The sequence below is a fragment of the Pleurodeles waltl genome, chromosome 6 (genome assembly GCF_031143425.1).
Source record: "Pleurodeles waltl isolate 20211129_DDA chromosome 6, aPleWal1.hap1.20221129, whole genome shotgun sequence".
Classification (NCBI taxonomy): Eukaryota; Metazoa; Chordata; class Amphibia; order Caudata; family Salamandridae; genus Pleurodeles; species Pleurodeles waltl.
In genome coordinates, this window is record NC_090445.1 from 750,304,179 (window position 1) to 750,327,934 (window position 23,756).

Consider the following 23,756-nt stretch of genomic DNA (forward strand, 5'->3'; position numbering starts at 1 on the left):
TCTATGGCGGCGGCAAACTGTCCTATTCACAGGAGCCCCTGTGCTGGGTTTGGACCACGTACCCAGAAGGACGTCTAAGAGCCTCATTGAAGGGCAACATCGGCTCTGATGTTGTCACCCCCGGCTGAAGCACCTCTGTCAGGATATTCGTCCTGACTGGCACCGTAGGCAAATCTAGGTCCAAGACCTCAGCTGCCCTACGCACCACCATAGTAAAAGAAGCACCCTCCTCCGTGGCCACATTAGAGAGAGCATACCAGTATCTGGAGACGTGTCCAGTCCACTGGCATCCCCTAGATCCTCATCCAAGTCCTGTTGTAATCCAAATTCTAAAGGGTCCTCAGACCCCTCCCATTCCTCTCCTGCGTCTGGTTGATCTAAATAATGCTCAGACAATGACCTAGGCTGAATTGGCTTCGTCGAAGCTGTCGTACGACGTCGCTCCGGATCATCCGGAATAAGGATGGAGCTGCCACCGGTGGGCTGTGGAATCGTCGACGTCAGACCCGGCGCAGAAGGAGGTCGACTGTGAGGGACCGGCACCGGTCCAGATCCAGTATCTGATTGTGGGGTCCCCAACGGCACCGAGGCCGAAGCCGCCAGTGTCGAATCCGAAGGGGCCCCTGCTGACCCCGTGGGGCCCAAAGACCCGCTCGAGGGTGCAGCCCGCTCAAAAACGAGACGCATGGCCTCGTAAAATTATTTTATTTGAGAGGGGGTCGATCCAGTACCCAGAAAGGGGGGAAGACGCAGAGTCGACCCTGGCGATGGCTCCACGGAACCGCGCTCAGAACGTCGATGTTCCCTAGACGCCTCGTCGGCCAACAGGCGTGGCGAAGACAAAGTCCACTTGGACTTCTTCTTCTTGTGCCTCTTACCTTCAGAAGACCTCGAATGCGAGGAAGAGGACTTGGGGCTCCAGGAGCGGTGCCGCGACCTCCTCCTACTGCGGGACCGTGACCTCCGCGGAGTCGCGCCGACCGAAGACGAATGTCGGGCCGCAAGAAGCTTGAGGGATCTCTCCCTCAAGGCCTTAGGCGCCATGGCCTGACACTCGGAGCACGAGGTGGAATCGTGGTCCTTCTCCAGGCACCAAAGACAAACACAGTGCGGATGCGTCACCGACAAGGTGCGATGACACACACCACACGGCTTGAATCCTGTCTTTCTCGAAGACATGACTTCCAACAGTCAAAAAAGCCTCTACAAACCGTCGAAGAAGGGTAGCTCTTTCTGGAATTGCGCTTAACCGGCGCGGAAGGAAAAGAACTGACGTACGCGCGCCAAGACGGCGTCTGTATAGACAACCGTGACGTCATAGACGGCTCCAACGACACTGACGACGCACGCAGAGCTGGTCGACGCACACAGATCTGAAAAATGCTGCCCGACGGCGCAAACAGGGTACTGCTCAGCAGAAAAACTCCGGATTCGAAGCTGACGCCAGAGAATTCTAAGGTAAGGAAGCTGCAGCTAGAAGTCTCTATCAGATTGGGCCAACAGTTAATGGTTGATTAACCTCTCCCATGTCTTGGTTTGTCCCAAATGCCCAGCAAGGGGAATGTCATGGGCTAAGGTCAGAATTAACTCCCTAAACTCCTGAGGCACTACCACTCTCCTAGTGGCACCAGGCTTGGGATCGCTTGCCTCAGTGTAAAGGAGTCCATCTTCCCAATAGACCCTGTGGGTCCCGCTGACAATTCCTTTTTCTTGTTCAGCTGCTTGCTGTCTTAGGCCTCAAAGAGAGGGACACGTTTCTTGCCCCTTGCACAGCTGTTCCCTTGAGAGTCCCCCTGGGTCAAGAGCTCAACCTGGTAAAATTCCAGCTCCATGGACTCAGTTCCCTCAGGGGATAGAACTTCTTCTTGAGAAGAGAGGTTCTGTTTCTTTTTCTCTGCTGAAGCTGGATCCCCAGTCTTCTTTCCTTTTCTCTTGGAAGGTTGGGTCATTATTCTAGACTCCAACACTTCTTTTACACCCTGAGCTCTACACTGTGCCCTAGTCTTGACACACCAGTTCAGGGATACCCAGCATGGCTGCATGGGTTTTGAGTTCTACCTCAGCCCATGCTGAGGACTCCAGATCATTTCCAAGCAGACATTCTACTGGTATAGCAGAGGAGACTACCACCTGTTTCAGGCCAGTGACCCCGCCCCATTCTAAAGTTACCATAGCCATGGGATGTACTTTAGTCTGATTGTCAGCATTGGTGACTGGATAAGTTTGTCCAGTCAGGTATTGTCCTGGGGAAAGCAGTTTGTCTGTCACCATAGTGGCACTGGCACCTGTATCCCTCAGTGCTTCTACTCTAGACCATTAATTAAGAGCTGCTGTCTGTATTTTTGCATGTTAGGCGGCCAGGCAGCTACTGGGGCTAGGTCCACCCCACCCTCTGAGAATAATGTAGCTTCAGTGTGAACCCTGATTTGCTCTAGGTACTCTGCTGATCCCACATGGAGACTGGCTATTCCAGTGCTAACTGGAGTAGTAGTTGAAGTGGAACCTTTCTTGGGACAGGCCTTGTCTCCAGTTTGGTGTCCATGCTGTCTACAGCTGCGACACCAGGCTTTTTTTTGGGGATCAAAGTTTTTACCTTTGTACCCAAATGAGGATTGTGAAGAGGCTTTAGACCCACACTACCATTATAGGGGTTACCCTGAACCAAGGAAATCAGATTCCTGCAACCTGAAGAAAGAAGAAGGACTGCTGAGCTGAAAGCCCCGCAGAGATGACGGAGACAACTGACTTGGCCCCAGCCCTACCGGCCTGTCTCCAGATTCAAAGAATCTGCACAGCGACGCATCCAGCGGGACCAGCAACCTCTGAGGACTCAGAGGTCTGCCCTGCACCTAAAGGACCAAGCAACTCCCGAGAACAGCGGCATTGTTTGAAAACTGCAACAACTTTGCAACTTTAAAGCAACTTTTAAAGAGACTCCACTTCTCGCAAGAAGCGTGAGTCTTCACATTCTGCACCCGACGCCCCCGGCTCGAGTCCAGGACAACAAACACCGCAGAGAGGACTCCCAGGCGACTCCAATGACGTGGACACCCTGAGTAGACCCCTTTGCACCCCAACAGCGACGCCTGCAGAGAGAATCCAGAGGCTCCCACTGACTGCGACTGCCTGGTAACAAAGGAACCAGACACCTTGACCAAGCACTGCGCCCGCAGCCCCCAGGACCGAGAGGAACCACCTACCAGTACAGGAGTGACCATCAGGCGGCCCTCATCCTAGACCAGTTGGTGGCTGGCCTGAGAAGCCCCCCTGTGCCCTGCCTGCATCACCAGAGGGACCCCCTGGTCCCTCCATTGTTTTCAATGATAAACCCGACACCTACTTTGCACACTGCACCTGGCCGCCCCTGTGCTGCTGAGGGTGTGTTGTGTGTGTCACCCTCTCTCCAGTGCGCTACAAACCCCTTACCCCCCCGGTCTGCTCCCCGAGGGCGCAGGTACTTACCTGCTAGCAGACTGGAACTGGAGCACCCCTGTTCTCCATAGGCACCTATGTTATTTGGGCCCTCCTTTGACCTCTGCACCTGACTGGCCCTGTGTTGTTGGTGCTGTGGCTTTCAGGTTGCCTTGAACCCCCAACGGAGGGCTGCGTATGCCCAGGAGACTGAACTTGTAAGTGCTTTACTTACCTGAAAAACTAACCAATACTTACCTCCCCCAGGAACTGTTGATTTTTGCAGTGTCCACTTTTAAAATAGCTTATTGCAGTTTTTAACCAAAACTGTGTGTACTACTGTTTTAAATCAAAGTTCTATACTTACTGTGAGAAGTATCTTACAATTTGTGTACTTACCTAAAATTTGAATTTTGTGGTTTTAAAATAAAGTAAGAAAATAATATTTTTCTATATAACAACCTAGTGGCCTGGATTTAAGTCTTTGAGTGTGTGTTCCCCATTTATTGCCTGTGTGTGTATAACAAATGCTTAACACTACCCTCTGATAAGCCTACTGCTCGACCACACTACCACAAAATAGAGCATTAGAATTCTCTCTTTTTGCCACTATCTTACCTCTAAGTGGAACCCTTGGACTCTGTGCATGCTATTTCTTACTTTGAAATAGTACATACAGAGTCAACTTCCTACAGCGTTGTTTCTCCTCTTGCCGCTTTTTGATGTTCCAGCCATGTCTAGAGACGTAGTGCCTCCTGATAGAGGGTCCTGGACCCTACTCCGCTCTGTTTGTTGCAGTACCACATGGCAGTAGTATTGTCCGTGAACACCTGCACTACCTTCCCTTTGAGAGAGGGAAGAAATGCCTTTAATGCAAGCCTAATCGCCTAGAGGTCCTCAAGACTGACATGGAGCTCAGACTCCGCCGGAGACCAGAGGCCTCTGATCTCCACCTCTCCCATGTAGCCACCCCAACCCAAGAGCGATCCATCTGTCGCTATAGATTGATCTGGTTGAGGAAGGGAGAGGGATCTGCCGTGGACCCAATGCGGATTCGAAAGCCACCACTGCAGATCTTTTGCAGTCCCCTCCGAGATCTGGACCACGTCGGAGAGATTCCCCTGATGCTGCGTCCACTGGAACTTCAAGTCCCACTCCAGAGCCCGCATATGCCATCTGGCATGTGTCACTGGCAGGATGCAGAAGGCCATGAGGCCCAGCAGTCTCAGAGTCAGTATCACCGAAACCCAAGACAGAGGCTGAAAGATCAGAATCATAGCCTGAATATCTTGGCTTTGCGGGAGGATAAGCCCGAAACTGCACTGTGTCCAGAACAGCTCCGATGAAAGGGAGCGTCTGAGAGGGAGTCAGGTGTGACATCGGCAAGCTTATAGTGAACCGCAGCGTGTGCAGGAGGCTCGCCGAAGTCTAAAGGTGGGAAACGACTTTCTGGGGCAAGTCCGCCTTCAACAGCCAGTCATCGAGGTAGGGGTATACCGAGACCCCTATCCTTCGCAGATGAACTGGAACCACTGCCATCACTTATGTGAACACCCGAGGAGTGCTGGTAAGGCCAAAGGGGAGCACAGTAAACTGATAGTGCTCGTGACCTACCACGAATCGTAGGTAACGTCAGTAGGCAAGCGGGATGGGGAAATAAGCGTCATGCAAATCCTACGCTACCATCCAGTCTCCTGGGTCTAGGGCAGACAGAACCTGAGTCAGGGTTAGCATTTTGAATTTCTCCTTCTTGAGGGAGTAGTTGAGGTCCCGAAGGTCTAGGATAGGACGTAGGCCCTTGTCCTGTTTCAGCACCAGAAAGTAGCAGGAATAACAACCACGACCTACTTCTGGCACAGGGACCTTCTCTACAGCTCCATTAGCCAAGAGAGCTGCGACTTCCTGGCGGAGAAGTGCCAAATGATCCTCCGGGAGTTGGCTGAGTGATGGAGGCATGGCGGTGGGGCAGATCCAAAAGAGAGGAAGTAGCCCTTTCGAACGATCTGCAAAACCCACCAGTCTGTAGTGATGGGTTCTCAGTGGGGAAGGTGATGGCAAACATGCCGTCAATTGGATGGGAGTGAGAGGACAAACTAGGACGGTGTAGAGGCTGCAGCGGGGGCAGAGGTGGACTGGGCAGACCTCTGGTTTCCTGTCCCACATCCACATGGGATTCTGTGGCCCCAGCCACGCAGCGGCTGAACAGTATGGGCTTCTAAGTAAATGCCTCCTTGGCATGGTTACCACCTGACCTTTTGCCTTTTGTTGATGCCAGTTATGATTGAAAGTGTGCTGGGACCCTGCTAACCAGGCCCGAGCATCAATGTTCTTTCCCTAAACTGTACCTTTGTTCCCACAATTGGCACAGCCCTGGGACCCAGATAAGACCCTTGTAAAGGGTACCCCTGGTACCAAGGGCCCTGATGAGAGGGAAGGTCTCTAAGGGCTGCAGCATGCCTTATGCCACCCCGGGGAACCCTCACTCAGCACCTGCACACTGCCTCACAGCTTGTGCGTGCTGGTGGGGAGAAAATGACTAAGTCGACATGGTACTCCCCTCAGAGTGCCATGCCCACCTCACACTGCCTGTGGCACTGGTAAGTCACCCCTCTAGCAGGCATTACAGCCCTAAGGCAGGGTGCACTCTACCACAGGTGAGGGCATATGTGCATGAGCACTTTGCCCCTACAGTGTCTAAGCAAAACCTTGGACATTGTAAATGCAGAGAAGCCATAAAGAGTATATGGTCTGGGAGTTCGTCAAACACGAACTCCACAGTTACATAGTGGCTACACTGAAATCTGGGAAGTTTGGTATCACATTTCTCAGCACAATAAATGCACACTGATACCAGTGTGGAATTTATTGTACAATGCACCCAGAGGGCATCTTAGAGATGCCCCCTGAATACCAGTCCGACTCCTAGTGCTAGGCTCACCAGTTTCTGCCAGCCTGCCACAACCAGACAAGTTGCTGGGAACATGGGGAGAGTGCCTTTCTCACTTTGTGGCCAGGAACAAAGCCTGTACTGGGTGGAGGTGCTTCTCACCTCCTCCTGCAGGAACTGCAATACCTGGCGGTGAGACTCAAAGGCTCATGCCATTTGTTACAGCATCCCCGGACATCCAAACTAGTAGAGATGCCGACCCCTCTGGCCACTGCCCCCACATTTGGCAGCAAGGCTGGAGGAGATAATGAGAAAAACAAGGAGGAGTCACCCACCAGTCAGGAGAGCCCCTAAGGTGTCCTGAGCTGAGGTGACCCCTGCCCTTAGAAATCCTCCATCTTGAGATTGGAGGATTGTCCCAATAGGATTAGAGATATTGCCCCCCTCCCCACCGGGAGGAAGCACAAAGAGGGTGCAGCCACCCTCAAGGACAGTAGCCATTGGCTACTGCCCTCCCTGACGCAGGAAAGCAGATTACTGCAACCTGAAGAAAGAAGAAGAACTGCTGACCTACAAGGCTGCAGAGAAGGAGGAAGACGACAACTGATTTGGCCCCAGCCCAACCGGCCTGTCTCCAACTTCGAAAACCTGCTCCAGCAACGCATACGACAGGGACCAGCGACCACTGAAGCCTCAGAGGACTGCCCTGGACTACAGGACCAAGAAACTCCAGTGAACAGCGTCCCTGTTCAAAACCAGCTACCTCTTTGCAACAAAGAAGCAACTTCCAAAGACTTCTCGTTTCCCGCCGGAAACGTGGGACTCTACACTCTGCGCCCGACGCCCCGGCTCGACCTGCATAAAACCAACACCACAGGGAGGACTCCCCGGCGACTGCAAGCCCGTGAGTAACCAGAGACGAACCCCTGAGCCCCCACACTGTCGGCTGCAACGAGAATCCAGAGGCTCCTCCTGACCGCGACTGCCTGTAACGAGGGACTCGACGTCTGGAACCAACACTGCATCAGCAGCCCCCAGGACCTGAAGGAACCCAACTTCAACGCAGGAGTGACCCCCAGGCGCCCCTCTGCCTTGCCCAGGTGGTGGCTGTCCCGAGAAGCCCCCCCGTGCCTGCCTGCACCGCTAGAGTGACCCCCGAGTCCCTCCATTGAAACCTATACAAAACCAGAAGCCTGCTTTGCACACTGTACCCGGCCACCCCTGTGCCCCTGAGGGTATGTTTTGTGTGCCTACTTGTGTCCCCACCAGTGCTCTACAAACCCCACTGGTCTGCCCCCCGAGGACGCAGGTACTTAACTGCTGGCAGACTGGAACCGGAGCACCCCTGTTCTCCATAGGTGCCTATGTGTTTTGGGCACCTCTTTGACCTCTGCACCTGACGGTCCTGAGCTGCTGGTGTGGTAACTTTGGGGTTGCCTTGAACCCCCAACGGTGGGCTGCCTATGCCCCGGAACTGAGACTTGTAAGTGTTTTACTTACCTCCTAATCTAACCTTTACTTACTTCCCCAGGAACTGCTGATTTTTGCACTGCGTCCACTTAGAAAATAGCGTATTGCCATTTTTACAAAGACTGTACATGATATTGTTTTCATTCAAAGTTCCTAAAGTATCTAAGTGAAGTACCTTACATTTAAAGTATTAACTGTAAATCTTGAACCTGCGGTTCTTAAAATAAACTAAGAAAATATATTTTTCTATAGAAAAACCTATTGGCCGGGATTAAGTCTGAGTGTGTGTTCCTCATTTTCTGCCTGTGTGTGTGTACAACAAATGATTAACACTACCCTCTGATAAGCCTACTGCTAGACCACACTACCACAAAATAGAGCATTAGAATTATCTAATTTTGCCACTATCTTACCTCTAAAGGGAACCCGTGGACCCTGTGCACACTATCTCTCACTATGAGATAGTATATACAGAGCCAACTTCCTACATTGGTGGATCAGCGGTGGGGGTCTGAGACTTTGCATTTGCTGGACTACTCAGCCAATACTTGATCACATGACTAAATTAAAAAAATTGTCATTAGAAACTGATTTTTGCAATTTGAGCTATTTTTCTAAAATTTTAAAAGTCCTGCTAGGGCCTTGTGTTAGTCCCTGTTAGCATTTATTTTAGAGTTTAAAACTTTTGTAAGAGTTTGGATGAAGTTCTGGAAATATTTTTAGATTCTTAAAAAGTATCCCAACTTTTAGAAAAATAATGTCTAGCACAGAAGAGATGATGGTGGAACTCAACCTCACCCCTTACCTGCATCTAAAGATGTCAGAGTTAAGGACTCTCTGTAAAATAAAAAATATAAAAACTGGATCAAACCCTACCAAAGTACAGCTCCAGGAGCTTTTGGCAGAGTTTGCAAGAGACCACCCCTCTGAAGATCACCTTACAGAGGGGGAAACTAGTGACCTGGAGGATAATTCCATCCTTCCTGTCCTAGTCAGGGAGGCCAGGGTCCCTCAAACCCTGACTCCACAAGTGATAGTCAGAGATGCTGGATCTCCCACAGAGGAGTCCAGTAGCGCCTCAATGAAGATGACCTCCTGTTAGCCAGGATGGCCAAAAGATTAGCTTTGGAGAGATAGCTCCTAGCCATAGAGAGGGAAAGACAAGAGATGGGTTTAGCTCCCATCAATGGTGGCAGCAACATAAATAGGGTCAGAGAAAGTACTGACATGCTAAAAATCCCCAAAGGGATTGTAACAAAATATGAAGATGGTGATGACATCCCCAAATGGTTCACAGCTTTTGAGAGGGCTTGAGCAACCAGAAAAGTAAACAGATCTCACTGGGGTGCTCTCCTTTGGGAAATGTTCACTGGAAAGTGTAGGGATAGTCTCCTCACACTCTCTGGTAAAGATGCAGAATCCTATGACCTCTTAAAGGCTATCCTGATAGAGGGCTTTGTATTCTCAACTGAGGAGTACAGGATTAGCTTCAGGGGGGCTCAAAAATCCTCGACCAGACCTGGGTTGATTTTGTTGACTTCTCAGTCAAAACACTGGATGGTGGATTAATGGCAGTGGTGTAAATGATTTTGAAGGGCTATATAGTTTGTTAATGAAGGAACACCTTTTAAGTAATTGTTTCAATGATAAACTGCATCAGCATCTGGTAGACCTAGGTCCAATTTCTCCCCAAGAATTGGGAAAGAAGGCAGACCACTGGGTTAAGACAAGGGTGACCAAGACTTCCAAAGGGGGTGACCAACTGAAAGGGGTCACAAAACCTCCCCAGCGGAAGAGTGTTGAGACATCCAACTGAAAAAAAGTAAAGCGTCTTCTAAAGGGCCCCAAAAACCTGCACAGGAGGGTGGGTCCAAAGCCTCCTCACAATCCTCATTTGGGTACAATGGTAAAAACTTTGATCCCAAAAAGTCCTGGTGTCGCATCTGTAGTTAGCTTGGACACCAAACTGGAGACAAGGCCTGTCCCAAGAAAGGTTCCACTTCAACTACTACTCCAGTTAGCACTGGAATAGCCAGTCTCCAGGTGGGATCAACAGTGTGCCCCAGAGCAAATCAGGGTCCACACTGAAGCTACATTAGTCTTCGAGGGTGGGGTGGACTTAGCCACACTAGCTGCCTGGCCGCCTAACATTCAAAAATACAGGCAGCAGCTCTTTATTAATGGGACTAGAGTAGAGGCCCTGCGGGATACAGGTGCCAGTGTCACTATGGTGACAGGCACACTGGTTTCCCCAGGACAATACCGGACTGGACAAACTTATCCAGTCACCAATGCTGACAATCAGACTAAAGTACATCCCATGGCTATGGCAACTTTAGAATGGGGAGGGGTCACTGGCCTGAAACAGGTGGTAGTCTCTTCTGCTATAACAATAGAATGTCTGCTTAGAAATTGTCTGGAGTCCTCAGCATGGGCTGAGGTAGAACTCAAAACCCATGCAGCCGTGCTGGGTATCCCTGAACTGGTGTGTGTCAAGACTAGGGCACAGTGCAGAGCTCAGGGTGAAAAAGAGGTGTTGGAGTTTGGAATAATGGCCCACCCTCCAAGAGAAAAGGAAAGAGGACTGGGAAACCAGCTTCAGCACAGAAAAAGAAACAGAACGCCTCTTCTCAGGAAGAAATTCTATCCCCTGAAGGAACTGAGCCTATGGAGTTAGAACCCTACCAGGTTGAGCTCTTGGGCCCAGGGGGGCCCTCAAGGGAACAGCTGTGCAAGGGGCAAGAAACTTGGCCCTCTCTTGAAGGCCTAAGGCAGCAAGCTGCTGAACAAGAAAAAGGAATTGTCAGTGGAACACACAGGGTCTATTGGGAAGATGGACTCCTTTACACTGAGTCAAGAGATCTCAAACCTGGTGCCACTACGAGAGTGGTAGTGCCTCAGGAGTTTAGGGAGTTCATTCTGACCTTAGCCCATGACATTCCCCTTGCTGGGCATTTGGGACAAACCAAGACATGGGACAGGTTAGTCAACCATTTATATTGGCCCAATATGTCACAGAAGGTAAAGGAGTTTTGTGCCACCAGTCAAGCCAGTGGTAAGACAGGTGGCCACCCAAAGGCCCCCCTCATTCCACTTCCAGTGGTGGGGGTCCCCTTTGAAAGAGAGGGAGTGGATATAGTGGGTCCACTTGAACCTCCCACAGCATCAAGAAATCAGTATATCCTAGTAGTAGTGGATCATGCTACTAGGTACCCTGAAGCAATTCCCCTTAGCTCCACTACTGCCCCTGCAGTAGCCAAAGCACTCATTGGTATTTTTACCAGAGTGGGATTTCTTAAGGAAGTGGTTTCGGACAGAGGTACCAACTTCAAGTCAGCTTACCTGAAACACATGTGGAATGAGTGTGGGGTGACTTACAAATTCAACACACCATATTCACCACACCATACCATCCACAAACCAATGGTCTTGCTGAGAAATTCCACAAGACATTGAAGGACATGATCATGGGGCTCCCTGAAAAACTCAAAATGAGATGGGATGTCCTCTTGCCATGCCTGCTTTTCACCTACAGAGAGGTGCCTCAGAAGGGAGTAGGGGTTTCCCCCTTTGAACTTCTGTTTGGCCATCCTGTTAGGGGACCATTAGCTCTTGTGACAGAAGGCTGGGAGAGACCTCTCCATGACGCCTAAGCAAGATATAGTGGACTATGTACTAAGCCTACGTTCAAGGATGGCAGAGTACATGGAAAAGGCAAGTAAAAACCTTGAGGCCAGCCAACAGCTCCAGAAGATGTGATATGACGAAAAGGCTGCTATGGTTGAGTTTCAGCCAGGGCAGAAAGTCTGGGTTCTGGAGCCTGTGGCTCCCAGGGCACTTCAGGACAAATGGAGTGGCCCTTACCCAGTGCTAGAGAAAAAGAGTCAGGTCACCTACCTGGTGGACCTAGGCACTAGCAGGACCCCCAAGAGGGTGATCCATGTTAACCGCCTAAAACTCTTCCATGACAGGGCAGATGTAAACATGTTAATGGTTACTGATGAGGACCAGGAAACAGAGTGAGCCTCTCCCTGATCTCCTCTCCACTGACCCTAAAGATGGCACAGTAGATGGAATGATCTACTCAGACACCCTCTCTGGCCAACAGCAAGCTGACTGCAGGCAAGTCCTCCAGCAGTTTGCTGAGCTCTTCTCCCTAACCCCTGGTCAGATACACCTGTGTACCCATGATGTGGACACAGGAGACAACCTGCCTGTCAAGAAAAAAATATTCAGACAGTCTAACCAAATTAAGGAAAGCATCAAAGTGGAAGTCCACAAGATGCTGGAGTTGGGAGTGATTGAGCACTCTGACAGTCCCTGGGCTAGCCCAGTGGTCTTGGTCCCCAAACCTCACACCAAAGATGCAAGAGAGAAATGAAGTTTTGTGTGGACTACAGAGGGCTTAATTCTGTCACAAAGACAGATGCTCACCCCATTCCAAGGGCAGATGAGCTGATTGACAAATTGGGTGCTGCCAAATACCTGAGTACCTTTGACTTGACAGCAGGGTACTGGCAAATAAGAATGGCACCAGGAGCAAAAGAGAAAACAGCATTCTCTACACCTGATGGACACTACCAGTTTACGGTGATGCCCTTTGGCTTAAAGAATGCCCCTGCCACCTTCCAAAGGTTGGTGAATCAAGTCCTTGCTGGCTTGGAGTCCTTTAGTGCAGCTTATCTTGATGATATTACTGTCTTTAGCTCCAGCTGGCAGGATTACCTGGTCCACCTGAAGAAGGTTTTGCAGGCCCTGCAAGCAGCAGGACTCTCTATCAAGGCATCTAAATATCAGATAGGGCAGGATACTGTGATTTACTTGGGACACCTTGTAGGTGGAGGCCAAGTTCAGCCACTCCAACCCAATATCCAGACTATTCTGGTCTGGGTAGCTCTAAAAACCCAGACTCAAGTCAGGGCATTCCTTGGCTTGACTGGTTACTATAGAAGGTTTGTGAAGGATTATGGATCAATAGTGACCCCCCTCACAGAACTTACCTCCAAGAAAATGCCCAAGAAAGTTAACTGGACCTTGGACTGCCAAAAGGCCTTTGACACCCTGAAGCAAGCAATGTGCACAGCACCAGTTTTGAAAGTTCAAGATTTCTCTAAGCAGTTCATTGTGCAGACAGATGCCGCTGAACATGGGATAGGAGCACAAATGATGATGGCCTTGACCAGCCTGTTGCTTTTATTAGCAGGAGGTTACTCCCCAGGGAGCAGCATTGGAGTGCCATTGAGAGGGAGGCCTGTGCTGTGGTCTGGTCCCTGAAGAAGTTGAGACCCTACCTTTTTGGTACTCACTTCATAGTTCAAACTGACCACAGAACTCTCAGATGGCTCATGCAAATGAAAGGAGAAAACCCTAAACTGTTGAGGTGGTCCATATCCCTACAGGGAATGGACTTTAGAGTGGAACACAGACCAGGGAGTGTCCATGCCAATGCAGATGGCCTTTCCAGGCCCTTCCACTTAGAAAATGAAGACTCTCTTGGGAAAGGTTAGTCTCATCCTCTTTCGTTTGGGGGGGGGGGGGGGGGTGTTGTGTAAGGAAATGCATCCTTGGCATGCTTACCCCCTAACTTTTTGTCTTTGCTGATGCAAAGCTATGATTTGAAAGTGTGCTGGGACCCTGCTAACCACGCCCCAGCACCAGTGTTCTTTCCCTAAATTGAACCTTTGTCTCGACAATTGGCACAACCCTGGCACTCAGGTAAGTCCCTTGTAACTGGTACCCCTGGTACCAGGGGCCCTGATGCCAGGGGAAGATATATTTTCTTAATTTATTTTAGAACCACATGATTCAAGATTTGAAGTAAATACATAAAATGCAAGGTACTCCACACAGGTAAGTAAGGAACTTTGAATTGAAGCAGTAGTACACACAGTATAGGTTAAAATGGCAATAAGCTATTTTAAAAGTGAACACAGTGCAAAAATCAGCAATTCCTGGGGGAGGTAAGTATGGTTAGGTTTTGCAGGTAAGTAAAGCACTTAAACAGTCAGCTTCCTGGACATAGACAACCCACCGTTGGCGGTTCAAGGCAACCCCAAAGTCACCGCACCAGCAACTCAGGGCTGCTCAGGTGCAGAGGTCAAAGGAGGGCCCAAAACACATAGGTGCCTATAGAGAACAGGGGTGCTCCGGTTCCGGTCTGCTGGCAGGTAAGTACCCGTGTCTTTGGGGAGCAGACCAGGGGGGTTTTGTAGAGCACTGGGGGGGGGGGGAACACAAACAGGCACACAAAACACATCCTCAGCGGCAGAGGGGCGGCCGGGTGCAGTGTGGAGTTAGCATCGGGTTTCAAATGGCAATAAACTATTTTAAAAGTGGACACAGTGCAAAAATCAACAGTTCCTGTGGGAGGTAAGTATGGTTAGGTTTTGCAGGTTAGTAAAGCACTTACACAGTCAGCCTTCTGGGCATAGGCAGCCCACCATTGGGGGTTCAAGGCAACCCCAAAGTCACTGCACCAGCAACTGGGGTTCGCTCAGGTGCAGAAGTCAAAGGAGGGCCCAAAACACATAGGCGCCTATAGAGAACAGAGGTGTTCCGGTTCCAGTCCAGGACCAGGTGGTTTTGTAGAGGGATGGGGGGGGGGGGGGGGGGGGAACACAAACAGGCACACAAAACACACCATGAGCGGCACAGGAGCGGCTGGGTGCAGTGTGCAAAGTTGCCGTTGGGTTTGCAATTGAAGGTAATGGAGGGACCTGGGGGGTGGGGAGGGGGGGTCACTTACGTGATGCAGGCAGGGCACAGGGGGGCTTCTCGGGCCAGCCACCGCCTGGGCTAGGAAGAGGACTGCCTGCTGGTCACTCCTGCACTGGAGAATGGTTCCTCTCGGTCCTGGGGGCTGCGAGTGCAGTGCTTGGTCCTGCTTCAAAGACCCTGCAAAACAAACAGTGACGCTTCCAGCGACCTCTGCAGACTTAGTGGTCTGCCCTGCACCCAGAAAAGACCAAGAACTCCTGTGGGACAGCGGACCTACCCAACAACAAAGAAGAATCCATCTTTAAAGGGACTCCAAGACTACTCTGCCCCGACACCCATGGCTCATGTCCAGAGGAACCAACCAGCCAGCCAGCCAGCGGGAACCCCCCCAGGCGATCCCTCTGACCTCTCCAGACCCCCAAGATGACGCCTGCAGAGAGGATCCGGAGGACCCCCATGACCGCGACTACCCAGGACGAAGATATCTGACGCTTGAAGAAGCACTGCACCCGCAGCCTCAGGCCCGAGAGAAGCCGACCTCTGGTGCAGCAGTGACCAGCAGGTGACCCTATTCCCTCCACAGTCAGTGGCTGGCCCGAGAAGCTCCCATGTGCCCTACCTGCAGTGCCTAAGTGACCCCTGGTCCCTAAATTGAGTTCTATTAAGAACCTGATGCCCTGTTTGCACACTGCACCTGGGCGTCCCTGTGCCACTGAGGGTGTGGATTCTGTGCCTACTTGGGACCCCCTGGTACTCTACAAAACCCCCTGGTCTTCCCTCCAACAGCGAGGGTACTTAACGGCAAGCAGACCAGAACCGGAGTGCCCCCTGTCTCCATAGGTGCCCATGCTATTTTAGCTCCTGTTTGACCTCTCCACCTGACCAGCCCTGTGTTGCTTGTGCTGGGTGTAGGAGGTTGGCTCTGTATGTACTATTTCAAAGTAAGAAATTGCATGCACAGAGTCCAAGGGTTCCCCTTAGAGGTAAGATAGTGGCAAAAAGAGATAATTCTAATGCTCTATTTTGTGGTAGTGTGGTCGAGCAGTAGGCTTATCAGAGGGTAGTGTTAAGCATTTGTTGTACACACACAGGCAATAAATGAGGAACACACACTCAAAGACAATTCCAGGCCAATAGGTTTTTGTATAGAAAAATATATTTTCTTAGTTTATTTTAAGAACCACTGGCTCAAGATTTACAAACAATACTTTAAATGAAAGGTATTTCACTTAGGAACTTTAGGAACTTTGAATTAGCAAAATAGCATATACAGTTTTCACACAAATGGCAATAAGCTATTTTAAAACTAGACACAGTGCACTTTTCAACAGTTCCTGGGGGAGGTAACTGTTAGTTACTTTTGCAGGTAAGTAAACCTCCTACAGGGTTCCAAGTTGGGTCCAAGGTAGCCCACCGTTGGGGTTTCAGGGCAACCCCCAAAGTTACCACACCAGCAGCTCAAGGCCGGTCAGGTGCAGAGGTCAAAGTGGTGCCCAAAACGCATAGGCTTCAATCGAGAGAAGGCGGTGCCCCGGTTCCAGTCTGCCAGCAGGTAAGTGCCCGCGTCTTCGGAGGGCAGACCAGCGGTGTTTTGTAGGGTACTGGGGGGGGGGGGGGGACGGGGACACACAAGTCAGCACAAAAAGTACACCCTCAGCGGCACGGGGGCGGCCGGGTGCAGTGTGCAAACAGGCACCGGGTTTGCAATGGAGTTCAATGGGAGACGAAGGGGTCTCTTCAGCAATGCAGGCAGGCAACGAGGGGGGGGGGCTCCTCGGGGTAGCCACCACCTGGGCAAGGGAGAGGGCCACCTGGGGGTCGCTGCTGCACTGGAGGTCGGATCCTTCAGGTCCTGGGGGCTGCCGGTGCAGTGTCCTTACCAGGCGTCCGGTTCTTAGAAGCAGGCAGTCGCGGTCAGGGGGAGCCTCTGGATTCCCTCTGCAGGCGTCGCTGTCGGGGCTCAGGGGGGTCAACTCTGGCTACTCATGGGCTCGCAGTCACCGGGGAGTCCTCCCTGTGGTGTTTGTTCTCCACAAGTCGAGCCGGGGGCGTCTGGTGCAGAGTGCATAGTCTCACGCTTCCGGCGGGAAACGTGTGTTCTTTCAAAGTTGCTTCTTTGTTGCAAAGATGCTTCTTTCTTGGAGCAGAGCCGCTGTCCTCTGGAGTTCTTGGTCCTTTTAGATGCAGGGTAGTCCTCTGAGGCTATTGGCCTGGAGTACTTAACACTACCCTCTGATAAGCCTACTGCTCGACCACACTTCCACAAAATAGAGCATTAGAATTATCTAATTTTGCCACTAACAACCTCTAAGGGGATCCCTTGGGCTCAGTGCACACTATCTCTCACTTTGAGATAGTATATACAGAGCCAACTTCCTACGACACTCAAGCAAAAAATGAGAACACACACTCAATGACTTAACTCCAAGCCAATAGGTTTTTATATAGAAAGCACAAAGCACAAAGTACACCTTCAGCGGCACAGGGGCGGCTCTGTGCAGTGGGCAAACAGGGCGCTGGGTTTGCAATAGGATTCAATGGAGGGACCGGGTGTCACTCCGACGTTGCAGGCAGGGCACAGGGTGGCTTTTCAGGCCAGCCACCGACTAAGCAAGGGTGAGGGCTAACTGCTGGTCACCGCTGCACCAGTGGTCGGTTTCTCACGGGCCTGGGGGCTGCGGGTGCAGTGCTTCTCCAGGGGTCGGATATCTTCATCCCGGGCAGTCATGGTCAGGGGGGGTCCTCCGGATTCCCTCTGCAGGTGTCGAAGTGGGGGTGCAGAGAGGTTAGCCCAGGGTGAACACGTCGTCAGAGTCGCCTGGGGATCATCTCTGGGTTGTTGATTTCTCTTGACACGGCCGGGGGCGTCTGGGGACTCACGCTTCTGGAGTTAGGTGAGAGTCCCTTTAAAGATGTTTTCTTCTTTCTTTGGTTGGACAGGTCCACTGGAGTTTTTGATCCTTTGTAGTTGCAGGGCAATCCTCTGAGTCGGCAGAGGTCACTGGGCCCGCAGGATGCATCGCTAGCGCAGGTTGTCTGAAGTTGGAGACAGGCTGGTAGGGAGGGGTCAAAGCAGTTTCCGTCTTCCTTCTTCTCTGCAGGGTTTTTCAGCTAGGCAGTCCTTCTTCTTTGTAGGTCATCAGGAATCTAAAATCCTTTAGGCGTGTTAGGGTCCCAGGGCAGTAGCCAATGGCTACTGTCCTTGAGGGTGGCTACACCCTCCTTGTGCTCCCTCCCTTTGGGGAGGGGAGCACATGCCTATCCCTATTGGGCTAAACGCTCCAAAACAAGATGGAGGACTTTCCAAGGAGGGGGTCACTTCAGCTCTGGTCACCTTAGGGGTGGACCTGGCTGAAGTGGTGACTCCTCCATGTTTTTCTCACTATCTCCCCAGACTTGCTGCCAAAAGTGGGGCTGTGTCCTGGGGGCGGGCATCTTCACTAGCTGGAGTTCCCTGGGACATTGTAACACGAAGCCTGAGCCTTTGAGGCTCACTGTTAGGTGTTACAGTTCCTGCTGGGAGAAGTGTGAAGCACCTCCACCCAGAGCAGGCTTTGTTTCTGGCCTCAGAGAGCACAATGGCTCTCACCCCAGGGGATCAGAAACTCATCTCTCAGTGGCAGGCTGCCACAGACCAGTCAGTCCTGCATTGAAGGATTGTGTAAAATACAGGGGGCATCTCTAAGATGCCCTCTGTGTGCATTGTTTAATAAATCCAACACTGGCATCAGTGTGGGTTTATTATTCTGAGATGTTTGGTACCAAACTTCCCAATATTCAGGTGTAGCCATTATGGAATTCTGGAGTTCATTTTGACAAACTCCCAGACCATTTACTTAATATGGCCGCACTGTACTTACAACGTCTAAGAATGGACTTAACTTTAAGGGCATATTGCTCATGCAGCTATGGCCTAAGCTGTGGTATAGTGCACCCTGCCTTAGGGCTGTAAGGCCTGCTAGAGGGGTGACTTATCTATGCCACAGGCAGTGTTTTGCGGGCATGGCACCCTGAGGGGGATGCTATGTCGACTTTGCCTTTTTCTCCCCACCAACACACACAATCTGCAATGGCAGTGTGCATGTGTTAGGTGAGGGGTCCCTTAGGGTGGCCCAACCCATGCTGCAGCAATTGGGGATCTTCCCTGGTCACAGGGCGCTTGGTAACACTAGTACCATTTACAAGGGACTTATCTGTGTGCCAGGGGTGTGCCAATTGTGGTTTAGGTTTATTTTTAGTGAAAGAACACTGGTGCTTGGGCCTCGTTAGTAGGAGCCCAGCACACTTCTCAGGCAACTCAACATCAAAATCAGACAAAAAGTGGGTGGTAACTGCAACATGGAGCCATTGTCCTACACCTGTTAACAAGATTTACATTGGGTTCAATAAGGTGGCATTTAAGCTTCCCACCGAGTCAATTTAATTAAACCAATGTATTAATTCGCCCCTGCGTTAGTCTTACCTCAAGAGTTCTCTCCACTTCGTTATTTTTTGTAAATATTACAGGACCACTAATTTGAGCCAGTGGCATTAGAAGATGTGCGGAGGCCTTGTTTTACCTCCAATCCTTGAATCCCCTCCGCTGTTCCGCTTGTTCCTTCTTAAAACATGCACTAAGTAGTAGAAAACAAATGCCTTTTTGATAGTTGATCATTGTGTCTGGATAGTATTTTGCACTTTCTTTTATTCTGAGTATTTTATTGTGTATTTATCTTTTTTTAATCAGTGCTAAACTGTGATTTTTGTTTTGTTTTGATACCGTTTTATTTAATTGTATTGTACTTCGATGGCTATGTTTTACAGTCAAAATCAAGATTTCTTGAATTGAGTACACATTCAACAACCATTTTTTTCAATGAGTGTATATCACCCAAATATTGCTCATTCCAAAAATAAAAATAGACATAAAAACAGATGGTAATATAATGCTATTTGCAGCAAAGAACCTGGCAATAACAGACAGCAGACACAAAATCTCTCTTGGCAGGGAATACCCTGACAAACCTTGATAAGTAAATGAGCTTGTGATATGCCCAGTATTAATTCAGTAAACATTTTCCTAATCTCCAAATCTGAAAGTCTAACAAATTAAACTGACCCACTTCTGTTTTTTTCCATCAAATAATAGTGTTTCACTGAATGGCATTTGTACTACCTTAGACCAGATTAGAGTTCCATTTAAATGCCACAGTGCAAAGTCACTAGAAGCTAGCCCAGTAATCATCTGCACATACTCTACTCAGTTATATTAAACCTATCATCTTAACGCTCACCCCCCCCCACATTTCATATGCAAATTGTATTTGCCTTCAACAAGGATATCAGTCAATGACCTCCATAAGTGTGGTAAAATTAGTCAAATGTGTAATCCCAAGGTACTAGAATTTCTGGAACAGCGTGTGAGAATATTTTGAGAGTAGCATATAAAGGTGCATGGAGAAGAGATTAGCTAATTTATGAGGACTGCAGTTGCTCTTCTACCATAAACAAGTTCAGTGATCCTTCAGCATGTTGATAGAAAGCATCACATACAAGTATTCTTTCTGCAAAAATTAGCTCAACACGAATATCACAAAACAGCAAGTAATATGCTTTACAAAGGTGCTTTACCTTCAAGAGAGCATTGGATGATCTGTAAAGGAAGCTCTAACAAGCTTGCTTTAATTGGTAGCAGTCGTGAGAACTGAAGGTTTTCTACAATTCCATAATCTACATATGCCACCTTCACTGTGGATCCAAACAATTCCAACACTATGGCACGGTACCAGTGATTGTTACCTAAATTGATTTAGTCAAATAAAAAGAAAAATCTCAGAGCACACGAAAGGTAGATTACCAAATTCCGACTGATGCAAAATAATAATCAGCAAACAGGTTGAAGCAGGTGGTATTTTTAAAATTATTCGTCAAGTAATGTAAAATTATTATCATAAAGAAACTTTTCTGGGATTTCTTTTTTCTATGCACATAAGTTACTCCCCAAAGTAACTTCAACGGTCCAATTCCTCATGCACATCTTCTGCCGCAATGTTTGGGGAATCCTTCTCATGTATGAGAGTCCAGTATAAGCAAATGTAGTCCTAAATAAGATACCAGCCCATGCAGTCTAGTAGTGTGCCATACTATGCCACTACCCACTTCATCAATTTAAAGCAGTTTAAGCAATAACAATTGGATGGAACTAAAAAGATCATAACTGAGTTATGTAAAATGAAGGGGGATGGAACACTTACATGGGCCATGTGAACTTTGTAATGCAAAGTAACAGAGGCATCTTTTTGTGCATTAAAACCCAACAAAGTTTATGATAGATTTACCTGATGGTATAAAAGGTCATAAACTTGAGTAACAAGTTACTTACCTTCAGTACACTTTTTGGTAGTGACTATCTAACCAAAGATTCTTCACATTCTGAATAATTTCCAGATGTCAGAATGGATCCAGAAACTTTTGTGGTGTACCTCTGTACACATGTAGGTGGTGCTGTGCGACGCAGCACTGCCACCGTTCCGCTCCGGAAATGATATGTGGGCCCATTTAAGGACCAGGGTTGTATGTGCCTTCAGGCAAGAAGCCCAAGGGGCACATTGGCTTGGCCCATTATGAAGATTCCTAGACTTGGGATATTAGTGGATGTATATATGTTATAGGGATTTGTAAAGTGTGACTTATCAGAGGGTTATCGAGGGGCTGGAGCAGGTGCGAAGGTCAATTGCTGGGTCTTAGTTGAAGAGCTAGGTCTTCAGCTCCTTACAGAAATCTAGAAGCGTGGAGAGGTGTAGAGGTAGGTCGTTCCATGTATCTGATAGAGACTGCTAGTTGCAGATTCATTACTTTAGAATTTCCCCAGGCGTCAGTTTCGGTTGGCTCTGCGTCCATCGTTGGCATTATGGTTGCTGGATACAACATTGCGGGTCATACATAAGCACCACTCCAGTGCTGACGTTAGTTCTTTTCTTTCAACACCAGGTTATGCGCAGATGCAGACAAGAGCTACCCTCAATCGCTTTTTGACTGGATTGTCAACTTTTTTTTTTTTTTTTCTTTTCTGGTTTGTCGAGGAAGTTCAAGAAGACGGTCTTCAAGCCCTGCGACTCCTGCCACCGCATGATGTCAGTGCAGATCCGCACCTGGTGTGTTTGTGGCGCTTATAGTGCAACCGCAACCCGAAGTTGTTGTCCGACTGCCGGGCCATGAAATCTAAGACATTGAGGGTGTGGTCCTTAAAGCTATTCCTTCTGGCTCCAGTCTCAGTCAAGAAGAAGGTCCCAAGGCCGCTCGCGTAGCCACTTCCACTACTCCTCTTCGCCCATTCTTAATCTTAAGGACATTCGGGTAAGAAGAAGTCGAAGAAGCACAAGCATTCTTCACCCAGTCTGTCGGACGACGCGGGACAAGGAGCGTCCTCATATTAGGCCTCCATCTCTAGAGCCTACTTTTTGGTTGGCTCTGCGCCTCCCTGTCTTTCCGGGAGCCAGAGCCACCCCTGCCCAACTCAAAGAGTTATACGAGGCCACGCGCCTCATTTTTGGGCAGGCCAACCCAGTTGGGAGCCCCCAGGCCCCCTGGGGTTGACAGGGGCCCCTTCGGTCTGCGCGCCGGCATCTTCGGCCTCGGCTCCAAGGGGCACCAAAGGATACGCCTCCGGATCTTAACGGGTTGGTTGTACGTCGACGTTCCCTGACGTCGGTTCAGGCATCAACGCTCCCGATGATGCCCGGACGGCATCGGCCCTATACTTATCCGCGACTCCAACACAGAGCCGGAATGACGTAGCCCAACGCTGATTCAGTCTACGGCAGGCCCCTTGGTTCCTAGAATGTATTTAGACCCTTATTCTCATTGGTCTGAATTCGACGAGGTTATGGAGGGGTTGCTGGACTCTTTAGAATACCAGCTGGAAGAGCCTATGGACTGGGCTCAGGAACTGGGCGAAACCAGCAAGTTGGATACCTCACCTGACGCTTGTATGCTTTCTCCCTCTGCTGTCACTACAGAGGAGGGAGCTTCTTACTCCATGGTGGTGAGAAGAGCAACCGAGGTCTTGGGCCTCAAGCTGCCTTCGGTGGCTGTCAGGGTTAACCTCCTGATTGAGGTTCTTCAACTTGGGGCTTCCACATCAGAACCATTTGCCCTTTAATGAAGCCCTCATTGATGTCCTGCTGGGAACACGTTCCAGGCCCGGCACAGGGTCCCATGTTAATAGGACAACTACCTGCCGCCAAAGGGTTCAGCCTAATGACCAAGCTTTCCTGACCCTACACCCGAGAGCTTAGTCATCCAAGTCTCAACCTCTCATGGCGTGTTCCCTTCCGCTCCCCCGGGCAGGGAATCAAGAACCTGGACCGTCGTGGGAAGAAGCTATTTAATTCCTCCAGCCTGGTACGGTGGTCGGAAAACAGAGCATGTCATTTGGGCTGTTACACTCATACTTTATGGGGCACGGTCACACAAGTGCTGCCTATAGGAGGCTGGCTCAGTTTATGATGTGCACCTATGGTGTGACACCCTATACGGAGTCCAGGAAAGCCTTAGTGATAGTGTGTTGGTGCCTAGATAACCAAAGCTCTCCAGGGGTAGCTGTGGAGAGCAGCTCAGGCTTATCAAGGAGGAGTGTAAAGCACTTACAATACAACAGCAGCCAGTGATGTTCACACTAGAAAGAACCACACCAAGTGTTATAAAAATGAAGTATTCTTTATTATCACACTAGTTCCATACTAACGTTGGAATATATCCACCTAGTGGTATGTAGACACAGAAAATATACTTGGAAACAAACAGGAGAAGCACAGAAATGCATGGAGCCCTATGAGGGGAGAGGCAAACCATATACTAAGAAAGTTGTATAAGAATAGAGGTGCCCAACCAAGGTATGTTTGTTAGGATCTTAGGAGCTGGGGGAGTACAAAATCAACCTTAGTAAGTAGTAGATGCCTCCCAGGTGCCCGTATGCAGAGGTGTTATCTATTTGGGTGTTCCATAGACTAACACAGGACCGTCACGGTTGGAATTTTCAGGATTCAGGACCCTTCCCAGAAGACCCCGAGGAAACCCACAGCCACAAGGAAGGTTCGATAGTGCTCCCACCCGTGGCTACCCAGGAGAGTGGAGTGCTTACACCAGGGAGCCCAGGTGCTAGGGGTGAAGTGACGTTTAGAAGACTTTGTTGGAGTCAATGGGAGCCTCGTTTATCCAGCTGCTGTCGCGACCTGTGGTCCAAGTCAGAGGAACCCAAGGGCGGATTCCGGATAAGAAGCACCTGAAAAAG

At 49.7% G+C, this 23,756-nt stretch overlaps 1 protein-coding gene across 2 annotated transcripts in view; it reads right to left on the reverse strand.

Annotated features, from left to right (window-relative positions):
* TDRD1 (tudor domain containing 1) overlaps positions 1-23,756 on the reverse strand; it is a 1,656,135-nt gene that overhangs the window by 131,468 nt on the left and 1,500,911 nt on the right. For both annotated transcript variants that reach the window (XM_069239312.1, XM_069239311.1), the window contains one exon: positions 20,096-20,263. In XM_069239312.1, the coding sequence (XP_069095413.1) occupies positions 20,096-20,263 (168 nt within the window). The remainder of the gene's footprint in view (positions 1-20,095; positions 20,264-23,756) is intronic.